Source organism: Cucurbita moschata, unplaced genomic scaffold (genome assembly GCF_002738365.1).
Source record: "Cucurbita moschata cultivar Rifu unplaced genomic scaffold, Cmos_1.0 Cmo_Scf00004, whole genome shotgun sequence".
NCBI lineage: Eukaryota > Viridiplantae > Streptophyta > Magnoliopsida > Cucurbitales > Cucurbitaceae > Cucurbita > Cucurbita moschata.
In genome coordinates this window covers 2,919,781-2,930,158 of record NW_019268520.1, presented here as the reverse complement: position 1 = coordinate 2,930,158, position 10,378 = coordinate 2,919,781, and the positions used below count along the sequence as shown (strand labels likewise).

Genomic DNA, 10,378 nt, shown 5'->3' with positions numbered 1-10,378 from the left:
GTTGAGAACTGTCTGACGTAGTCCCGTATGTTTCCAGTGTGTTTCAGGGCTACTATTTTCTCCATTGCTATATGCCCTGCGTTTTCGGGGAGGAATTGTTCCCTCAACTCTCTCTTGAGGTCCTCCCATTGAGTCGATGGTGCACAATCCATCCTCGATGTCTTGCACCTTCGTACGCCACCACTGTTTGGCATCGTCTACGAGATACATCGCGGCTACAGTCACCTTCTTGTTGTCGGTACAAGCAGTTGTGGCTTTGAAGTACTGTTCGACGTCAAAGAAGAAGTTCTCCAACTCTTTGGCATCTCGATTCCCTTTGAAGGCTCTAGGGTCTGGGAACCTTAGTTTGTTGGATCCTGTATTAGTTTGTCCAGCCGCGACACCTTCCACGGCTTTCATGGTAATTTCAATTCGAGTGCTCATGGCGGCCATCCTTTCTTGGAGGTCGTCGACTGTTGTTCTGAATTCATCAACCAATCCATTGAACAAACTCATCATTGTGTTTTGTAGTACGCCGAACTCTTCGCCACGTCCCTCTTTGTGTGCGACAGAGCTATCCGGACTATCAGACGGTTTTGGGCTGCTCGTAGGAGCAACTCTTTCTTCGAGTGAGGTCACTCGAAACAACAGTTCTGCGATTGGCAACCCATCCAGGCGGTTGCCCATTGCGTCAACTTGGACGACTTTCTCACTCAGTTCGGTCACCCGTGTTTCCAGGAAACGGAGGGTGTCAGGGACTTCTTTGAGGAACAGCATTTCCTCCTCTATTAGCGTAAGCCGGTCGGCTTGTGCTTTGGGTGTCGACTTTGTTGTCGACATGATCTCGGTCTGTATGACGTTACGGAGCTAACAAAGCTCTGATACCACTTGACACAATCGCGCTTTCGAAGGCAGCGGACTAGCGATTGTGCGGCACTCACTTTCCAGCGACAAGTGAGTTAAGCCTATTTGTTCTTGCGTCGCCTACGGCCAAGCGACGTACGGTCGAGCCTCTAGCCTCGGTTTTAAAAGAAGGTTTTAGAAAACGAGGAGAGAGAGAGATTTTAGAAAGAGACGTTATATAAGCAAGCAAGAGAAAGATAACAACGGCTTAGCATATATAACCTTGGGTAGGGAGAAGTTGATGACTAGTCATATCCCCTATAGTACATTCTGGGCCATTTTAGTTCTGGCAGGCCTAGACATGATATTTTTGAGGTGTCATACGCTTTAGAATTAAAAAAGGAAAAACACTAGAATGAAAAGACATGACAAGGGTTTGGCTTGTCATGGGCATGCGGCCATGGGCAACATGCCCTGGACAAGCATGACCGTGACACACAGGATTATTCAAAAGCAACATATTTGTTAAAACAGGACGTAATTTGTCAACCCATAATGGACGTAATTTGTCAACCCATAATGGCATAATCGAGTTAGGATGTGCCAACCCTTTCTCTTAACGTGCACATGATGGGTAGTGAGGCTAAAAAAGACCAGAAGCTGGAGGACGAATGTAAGAAAAGATATTTTATATCTTCGATGTTATTCTTAATATCAAAGTTTGTCTTATAATATACACCATTTCAGTGGGGGAATGATTTAATCAACAAATAATAATCTTAATTGAATTAACATATAATATTTTATATTAAAAAATAAAAAATCTGGATTTTTTTTTTTTTTGTTGGTATGAATAATGAACGGAGAATCCCAGGATCTTATTTGCGTCTTCTTCGTCGTTCCCGAATTTCTGTTTCAACTATAAACACAGTCGCTGTGATGTTATCCATGGTGGTTCGGCTTCAGCCCAACGTTAATTTCTGTCTTTATACCTCCAATTTACCTGTGTCCCCATTCCGTTACTTCCAAATAGCTGCTTCCTCTGCTTCAGAATGCTTGTTGCTGATGATTCCGACTCCAATTCCTCTTCTGGTATGATTCTTCCGTTTATCACAGTAAGGAATTAGTAAGTTGACATAAATGTTCGTTTTGTTTGCTTGATCGGGATTGTCTGAAATTTGGGGAATTTCGTTCATCGAGTAGTGTTATGATCCCTACGAACAACGATACGAATTACTTATTTTGTTTGAATAACCTAGAAGATATGTTCTAATGAGAATGTTGATGTTGATTTTCATGAATGCCTAAAAGATCAAGAAATTTGAAATGAACGTCTGCAAAATCGACGATTTCTTCATTATTGTATTGTGCTCGAATAGAAATCTCGAAAAAAACATAATGTTTACATGTCTGCTCTACCAAAATTGATTGAATAGAAATTAGAAGCTATTGATTGTATACTTCATGTCTGCTTCCGATCTAGGGATTTCAGCAAAATCAAGTTGAAATATGCTATGAAATTTACTTTGATTCCTCAACTCTGATATCCTCTTCTGAAATTTTGTTTTTACTTACAACTTCATCTTCTTTACTCATTAACTTGTCACTTTCTGGCTCATTGTGGCTGATTGAATTTGGTTTAGATGATGATGATTGCTCCTTCAGATTGCTAACATCTGAATCCAAATTCGGATCAGACAACATAATTTCTTTGGCTGGTTCTTCTGGGAATTCTTCTTGATTGCTTTCTGCTGCGTCTTGATCTTCATATTCTGAACTGCAACTTTCAAGCTCATCAGGATTAATCTTGGGTTCATGAGAACTCTCCAAATCGGAGTTTCTTTCCTCTATATGAATATCCTGTGATTCAGATCTTGAAAGTTCGATCGCTGCTTTAGCTGCTAATGCTGCATAAGCTGCTGATTGAAAGGCTTCTTTAGCGGCACTAGCTGCATCTTTAAACTTCTTTTCTCTCACTGATTCTGATGCTATCTCCTCACTCATAATAACTTCATGTGGATTATCTGTGGTGTTCATGACTTCTGGGTTATCTAAGTCTGCTGATTTCTTGGTTTCCATCTTCTGGTTTACCTTGATGACTATTGCAGGTTCTTCCTCTAAATGCAGAGTTATGCCATTCTCAGAAGCGATTTCCTTTAGAACTTTCAGTTTAGTTTCAGCGTTGGGCTGCTTTGTTGAAAACTTTTGGATCATCTGTAACATGGAAGCTGTGAGATACAAACATGTTGATATCAAACACGCATGTAGGCAACTAATATCAAACTCACCTTGGGACTAACTCCACAATTGTTGCGTAAATTAACGGCACTGCTAGCAAACTCTTTCCCGAATTTCAGCTCGAAAATCCGACGAATCTCCTGGAGTTCGGGAAACTCTCCAAACCTTGAAGATGCAAAGATCAGACTTGATATTGCCTCCTTAACTTCACCAGGGCATTCCCTGCATTTAAGCCAAAAGAGAATCAGGAAAGATTTGGTTTGGTTTCATTTAAAAGGGCTGCATTCAAAGAGATGGCCTACTTGTTCATTTGAAGTAGAGCCACTTTTTCTATGAGGAGGGAACAGTAATCCTCTATCATTCCAAGTGCATCCATCATGTTATTCTCCTTGATCACAATCTCAACCTGTTCATTCACATCCAAGCTCAGCAATTAAAAAAAGAGGAGAAGGGGCTGAACTACAGAGTTTAGAGGAGAAGCAAATTACTCTAAGCTGAGCGCGGTGTTGGTAACTGAGGTTCAAGAGCTGAAGAACGTCGGCCCGGGCAAGGGAGCAGCGAGCACGGTGCTGGTTTTTAAGGATGGCAGTCCTGGAAATGGCCATGTTTACAAGGATTTTGATCTTGGAAGGCTTCAAATATCTGTTCCTTCCCAGTAGAGCATCCAGTTTCCTTCCCATGATTGAAAAAACTTGAACTTTTTTTGCTGCTTGTTTGTCCCTGAGAAGCTCTTGAATGAGGTACTTTTTTGTTCTTGCTGAGCTTCTATATGTTATATAGGGAATTGGCTGCCTTTTCTTGACTCTGAAATGGTTGTGAAATAGTGAAGTTTCCAGGCTTTGAATGGGCCAAAGAGAATTGACCGTGGTTGAATGGGCCAATAAGGTACTTCGGTCGAAAAAATGGGAAGCTTCTGAGGTATTATGCTCATGTCCACTTCATGCCATTATGAATTGCTTCTTCATTCAATTGGTTAAAGGTCCCTTTTAACAATAAGAAATTTCATATAACATTCTTAAGCGTGTTGAATGAGTTTCAAAAGATGCGTAGTGTTTCGTTTGGACATGCTTTAGAAAAAAAAAACGCTTTGCTTAGTTCTTGTCTATGAACGACCCGTCTGTTAATCCGTTTCTTTTGTCTTGTTTCATATTATGATTTGGTTTATTAGATGAATTATTTTAAGTTTTAGCATGTAATGTTCAAATTGACGTTCTTAATCCCTATAATTTGAAAAAAATGTTCGAAATATAATTGAATGAATGTTACATTTTTTTTTTTTACTAATGTATAGAAAGGGTTGACAGTGGGTCCAATTGTTATACCACACGGAAACAATTGTATTTGTTTTGACTGACTTGTTCCAACTTGCCAATTTAAAATTTAACTATATTGACTAAAATGTCAAAATTTTAAATTTCTTACCCTACTTTTTGAACTAAAAAATAAGTATATTTTATTGCTGCCATTTTTTTTTTATTATTATTATAAGTTGCGTTTTCACGTGAATATGAGCATAACTTAATGAATAAATATACTAATAATTATACTTATAATTATTATTAAACGGAAAAAAATATCTTTTATAGAATATGTTATATTTATTATCTAAACTTATATGAGGGGAGCATATAATATCTAAACTTAAAAGACTTTTATGGATCATACTATAAATAATTTGTTTACTTTTATTATATTTATATAATATAATTTGTGTACTGTAAAGCATAGTAGGTTTTCAGACAATTTGGCAGCTCATTACCTAACCCAATTGGCAGTTATCTATGGCCCAGGCCCAGTCCCAGGCCCAGTACCAGGCCCATAAAAATAAAGAAGCCCTACAGGCTACCTGCTAGCACAACGGACATCACCGTTCATTTCACGATTCGCAAATACCCAAAGCAAAGCCCCGCCAGTTGACGACGATCACCCACAGCTCACGTTGAGTATTTTCCATCCCAGCCGATCGACGGCCCCGCCCACCGGATCGGTAAGATTGTTCTTCTATTTTGTTTTTGATCTTGAGGGGTATCAACTTTCTACTTGACTCTTCCCTCTCTCCACGAATTGGTTAGGTTGAGCAGTTGAATGTTTATATGTTTACTCCCTCTTCAAGTTCTTTGATTTCTGCTCACTGTACTTCTCCATTCTCTTTCAAGTGTTATAGTTTATGTCGTAGCCCCCTCCCCTTCCTCGATTTCAGTGGTTTGAGTCATGCTAGTATAAGTTTAATGTGGTAAATTTGGCTGTGGATAAATAATTGGTATTGGGGTTCTTCAATCTATAAATGTTGGTTTTGAGGCAATTGTTTTCACTTGCTTCTTTCACAGATCTTCAAATGAAAACAAAAATGGGAATTGATCTTTGATACTCTTAATCATCTGCTCAAAAGAGAAACCAACCGAACTGACACCGGTTCATTTTAAATACTAAGCAAAAGAGATCTCGTTTGGTTTGCTTTGAACATATAAGAATCCAAATTGCAATGTTCTGTTTATAGTTTTGAGAAAATAAATTCACTGATAGAGATTTTCAGGGTTAAGTTGGAATCAATTATGCTTTCATTATAGTTTTGGAAATTTGGAAATATAGAATGGATTCGACCCAAAATTTGATACACTTCTTTCTCTAAGATTCTTAATGCAGACTCTCTAACAAGTCAGCCATGGAGAAAGTAAAAGAAAGCAAAGTCACGAAGAACAAGGATGATTTGGACAATCATGATGATGCTTGTTGGTGGTCGATTCATAAAGGAGTGAAAGCTATTTTTTTGTCCATATCTTTGTTTGCTTTGCTGGTTCGAGTGGCAGTCTCCCTTCATCCTTACTCTGGTGCGGGAATCCCTCCGAAGTATGGCGACTATGAGGCACAGAGGCATTGGATGGAAATCACCATCAACCTTCCAGCTAAAGACTGGTATCAGAACAGCACCACCAATGACCTCAGCTATTGGGGACTTGATTATCCACCCCTTACAGCCTATCAGAGTTACATTCATGGTCTATTCCTCAAGTTGTTTGATCCAGAGTCAGTTTCACTGTTTACTTCGCGAGGTTATGAGTCCTATTTTGGGTGGGTATGCTTCTATTTTGCATCTTTTGATAAATCAATTTCTCTTCTTTTCGTTTTTCAAACTCTATGACATTTTGAGTTTCCTATCTTGTTGGTTTTTTGCAGAAAACTTCTTATGAGATGGACGGTTTTATCCTCTGATGTGCTGATTTTCTTTCCTGCAGTTTTATATTTTGTTCTTGCATATTCTAGCAATAACTCCAGCTTCCGTAAAAGTGATCTAGCATGGCAAATTGCAATCCTTCTCATCAACCCGTGTCTCATCTTAATTGATCATGGCCATTTTCAGGTTTCTACTTATATCATAGCTATGTTTTCCACGGATTTTCTTATTTTTTGTTTAAATTTTGAAGCAGGCTGGTTCTTCACCTTTTCTCCTTTGTCACAGTATAACTGTATAAGCTTGGGCCTCACTGTGGGAGCTATTGCTGCCATATGTACGGATAAAGATCTTGTGGGCAGTTTCCTATTTACTCTTGCTCTGAATCATAAGCAGGTACGTTTCAACTTTCTCATCCCTAAGGATTACCTCTTTATTTCTTGCTCTAAACTGCTTCTTATTGTGCGATGAATAGTGAACACATATAATTTTTGTGTTGATAACATGTATGGTTCAATTTATGATGGCTTGGTCAAGAGGTGTCTTATATGTTGATCTGGCATATTAATTCAGTAGAATAATACATAACATATGCATCTGGAATTATCTCACATTTTCTCATCAGGTATAAGTTCACTGTACAGTTTTTTTATCTAAATTTGGTTCAACTAATTTTTAGGTCATGAACGTGAGGACAGTATCAAATTTAATAGTTGAAATTTTTGTGTAGTTACCTTAACTAGAGCGAATGCTAAAGCTACTTGATGTCTTGCAGATGAGTGCATATTTTGCTCCAGCATTTTTTAGCCATCTCCTGGGGAAATGTATGAGGCGTAGAAACCCCATTGCGGAAGTGTTAAAATTGGGTTTGGTGGTCTTAGGAACGTTTGCAATTATTTGGCTGCCTTATCTTCATTCAGTTGATGCCGTTTTACAGGTACGAGGAAACGTCCAATAACATAATCATTGTTAGTCGCTCTGTCAGTTTGCCTTCAAGTGTCAATACAATGTTCTTCATCCAGATTAAAGAAAACTTTTGTTTAGTCTTTCTTTCATAAAAAAAGTGGGCTGAAGAAGGGCTTCAACTGCTATACATTTGTATCAAAAGAGACATTATGCATTGTCCTCCTATAGCATAATAAAACACATCGGTGTCCTATTTATCTTCTCAAATTAAAGTTGCAATATGTATTTGGTGGGTACTAAAATCAAATCATCGTTTCAACCACTGTGAATTCAGTTCCAAAAACCTGGAGGATTTTGAAAACATTCTTGAACCAGCGAGGCAGGAATAACACACGGCTTACGATTTGTAATGGAGTTGCTCTAACAATACAATCTTACATGTTGGTAATACAATATTCTTGGACCAGCTAGGCAGGAAGGAAACACAGGCTTCAGATTTGTAGTGTAGTTTCTCTAACAATACAGTCTTACACGTTGGTAGTACCATATCTTACATCCAGATTTTGCTATTATTTTTTGTGTGGTTTATGTTAGCATCCACTCTGTTTTTTGAAGTTTAATCCAAGTCTGGATGGCTTAGGTTCTATCACGTCTTGCTCCCTTTGAGAGAGGATTATACGAAGATTATGTGGCGAACTTTTGGTGTACCACATCTGTCCTTATTAAGTGGAAGAGGTTTTTTTCAGTAAAATTACTGAAATTTCTCAGCTTCACTGCTACACTGTCTACTTGTTTACCTTCCATGATTCAACAGATTCGTTTCCCAAGTAAACAGGGGTTTCTACATGGCCTTCTATGTAGTTCTTTCTCATTCTACCTGTTCTCGTTTCAAGGTACTTGAACTCTCTCCTCTTTTTCCTCTCTCCTCATGTGTTAGGATGATATTAGCATGAAGATAGTCTAATTTTTACCGCCTCTGAATAACATTGCAGTGCATGAGAAGTCTGTTCTTCTGCCTCTTCTTCCTGCAAGCATGTTGGCTCTGGATGAACCTTCATTATTTATACATTTTCTGCACTATGCATTGCTTTCAATGTTTCCTCTTATAGTTCGAGACAAACTGGTTCAAGCATATCTTGCCATTTATGCTCTTACCTTCCTTATTATCAATGCATCAAATAAAGGGCAGCGAAAAGGGCGAGCATTTCAATCTGCGAGGGTCTTATTTGGATTCTTTCTGTTTTGTTCGCTTGTTCTCCACGTTGTTTACTTGGTGGTGCGCCCGCCTGAGAGGTACCCTTTTCTCTTTGAGGCAGTAATTATGCTTCTTTGCTTTTCTCAATTCACCTTCCTTGCGGTCTTCTCCAATATAAAGCAATGGACGCTGTCTAAAGATGTTCAACCGATGGACAAGCAGAAGCTTAATTAATCTGCTATGCTTCTTAGTTACAACCTGTGACTTTACACTTTTGTTTTCTTAACCTAGAACAGATTATCTTCTGCTTATTTAGAACCGAAGGAACTGGGCAGCGGCCCTACAGTAGTTCATTTTTATTTTATTTTATTTTTTTTTGTAGTTGATGAAGGTACAGTTTCCAGGGAAGCTATTTTTACCATTTTCATGTTTCTTTTCATCTCTTTAAGTTGGTTTCTTGACTATTTTTTGTGTGTTTCTTAATGAAGGCTGTTTCTCCATTAAAAAGAAAAAAAAGGTTATATGAAATATAACCCGAGTTAAACTGTTGGTCGTTATGGTTGTTTTGATATGGAACTGTTATTTCCCTTCTAATTCCTGAAAAAGGAAGATAATGCATACGATTCAAAGAAATCGATTTGCTCGCATTATCTGTGAAACAAACTAGCAGCTAACTCGGGTCTCTCGTTTCCCATGCGGAAACGGCTTGGAAACCCCTAGTACCCCACAAAGCTGTTGACACCGTTCACACAACTTGCAGCCTAAGGGCAACTCTTAAGGTGGTTTATAAGCCGTGGTGGTCTGTTAGGCTCCTAGGGACTAGAGTCATTCCAAACATGCCCTGGCTCATGGACCAGCTACAGATTGAAGTCAAGAGGTGTACCTTTTCTTTTTACTGGCCTTTGTTTCAGCTTTAGTAAGCTTCTTAGTTTGTTCTGTTGGTCTGTCATGCCGCTGAGTCATGTCAGCTTGTCCTGTCATGACACCATTAGTTAGATGTTAAAAAATGCAGAGCTTATTGCTGAGTACGTTGAAATTTCAGGTAGCTTAGAAGTTCAGAGAAAGCTGGTGGTGAGGTTAGGGGGGAAATAGCTAGAAGCTCCTCCCCCATCTATACCGACTTCTATGTTAATTTTTCTCTAACACCAATTATTGTATGTATTGCTAGATTTGCTCCCTACCCTTCCTACTAAAGTGTTGGTGATACTATATGTCGACCCAGACGATCGGGTTCGTTTCATTTGGTACTCTTTTTGGTAAGAAATCTATCTTTGGATTTGCTTTCGGATTCGCCTTTATTCATAGGACTCTTTAATGATCTTTCTCTGTAGAGTTCATTCATAATATCAACCACCACTGTGTTCTTGTTTGACCTATTTCTCATCTCTACTGATATCTGTCTTTGCTAGGTCGTAGTTTCAGAAGCTTGTTATTTTCAGTTGTCCTCAAATCTTTTAATATGATGTTCTTCATAAAGCTAGAGGTAAGTAATTGCCATTAGGGGTAGTTTTATTGAATCAAAATTACGGACACGCTGTACTAAGCCGTCTGTCATCTTTAGACCTTTCTTTTCATTCCCCTCTCCAATCAATGTGCGATCTCACGATTCACCCCTTCGAGGCCTTGTATCCTCGTTGACACTCATTTTGCTCTCCAATTGATGTGGGATTTCACAAGTTCACCCATTCGAAGCCTAACGTCCTCATTAGTACATTACTCAGTGTCTGACTTTGATGTTAGATCTCAAAATATTATATTTTTACTCTTGAATCTTTGGTTTAGTTTCTTTAGGTTTCAACATGTTACTTTTTTATATAAAGTTAAGTTTTGAGTTTAGTTTAAAAATTTCCAAATTTAACATTTTTACCTTTGCGTTCACTTCTGAACTTTGGCGTTAACTGTTCGTTCATTAAATCAATTAAACCTAATACAAAAGGGTTCATTCATTAAATCAATTAAACCTAATACAAAAGAGTTTAAAGTGAGTATTAGTGTAAGCGTAAAATCTTCGAACTTAGAACCAAATGAAAATTAAACACCACATATTG

The 10,378-nt window shown here is 38.3% G+C and overlaps 2 protein-coding genes across 5 annotated transcripts; one reads left to right on the top strand and one right to left on the bottom strand.

Annotated features, from left to right (window-relative positions):
- Nucleotides 1-2,146: 2,146 nt before the first annotated feature.
- Nucleotides 2,147-3,780, bottom strand: LOC111441867. Its single transcript, XM_023079036.1, has 4 exons — nt 3,549-3,780; nt 3,363-3,466; nt 3,111-3,282; nt 2,147-3,036 (listed from the first exon to the last, which is right to left on the bottom strand). Exons 1-4 carry the CDS (start codon nt 3,738-3,740, stop codon nt 2,344-2,346), a joined length of 1,161 nt encoding a protein of 386 aa, XP_022934804.1. The 5' UTR covers nt 3,741-3,780; the 3' UTR covers nt 2,147-2,343.
- A 106-nt stretch (nt 3,781-3,886) lies between these two features.
- On the top strand, nt 3,887-8,807 carry LOC111441865 (probable dolichyl pyrophosphate Man9GlcNAc2 alpha-1,3-glucosyltransferase). 4 transcript variants are annotated; one of them, XM_023079031.1, is made up of 8 exons: nt 3,887-3,978; nt 4,812-5,047; nt 5,691-6,129; nt 6,235-6,418; nt 6,518-6,625; nt 7,005-7,166; nt 7,776-8,028; nt 8,128-8,807. In XM_023079031.1, exons 3-8 carry the CDS (start codon nt 5,723-5,725, stop codon nt 8,562-8,564), a joined length of 1,551 nt encoding a protein of 516 aa, XP_022934799.1. In that variant the 5' UTR covers nt 3,887-3,978; nt 4,812-5,047; nt 5,691-5,722; the 3' UTR covers nt 8,565-8,807. The 4 variants fall into 4 exon arrangements, with proteins under 4 accessions (XP_022934799.1, XP_022934798.1, XP_022934801.1 ...); XM_023079030.1 differs by lacking the exons at nt 3,887-3,978; nt 4,812-5,047 and adding an exon at nt 5,079-5,127; XM_023079033.1 differs by lacking the exons at nt 3,887-3,978; nt 4,812-5,047 and having other exon boundaries at nt 5,771-6,129; nt 6,294-6,418.
- The last annotated feature ends 1,571 nt before the right edge of the window (nt 8,808-10,378 follow it).

What these genes read in the sequence shown, in the direction of transcription:
- LOC111441867 (XM_023079036.1), bottom strand. Translation starts at nt 3,740, where the DNA reads ATGGGAAGGAAACTGGATGCTCTACTGGGAAGGAACAGATATTTGAAG. An exon ending in AACACCGCGCTCAGCTTAGA is followed by an intron (nt 3,467 to 3,548) that starts GTAATTTGCTTC and finishes GTGAATGAACAG; the next exon opens with GTTGAGATTGTGATCAAGGA. An exon ending in GCTCTACTTCAAATGAACAA is followed by an intron (nt 3,283 to 3,362) that starts GTAGGCCATCTC and finishes GCTTAAATGCAG; the next exon opens with GGAATGCCCTGGTGAAGTTA.
- LOC111441865 (XM_023079031.1), top strand. Translation starts at nt 5,723, where the DNA reads ATGGAGAAAGTAAAAGAAAGCAAAGTCACGAAGAACAAGGATGATTTG. An exon ending in CAGTTGATGCCGTTTTACAG is followed by an intron (nt 7,167 to 7,775) that starts GTACGAGGAAAC and finishes TGGATGGCTTAG; the next exon opens with GTTCTATCACGTCTTGCTCC. An exon ending in CTACCTGTTCTCGTTTCAAG is followed by an intron (nt 8,029 to 8,127) that starts GTACTTGAACTC and finishes ATAACATTGCAG; the next exon opens with TGCATGAGAAGTCTGTTCTT.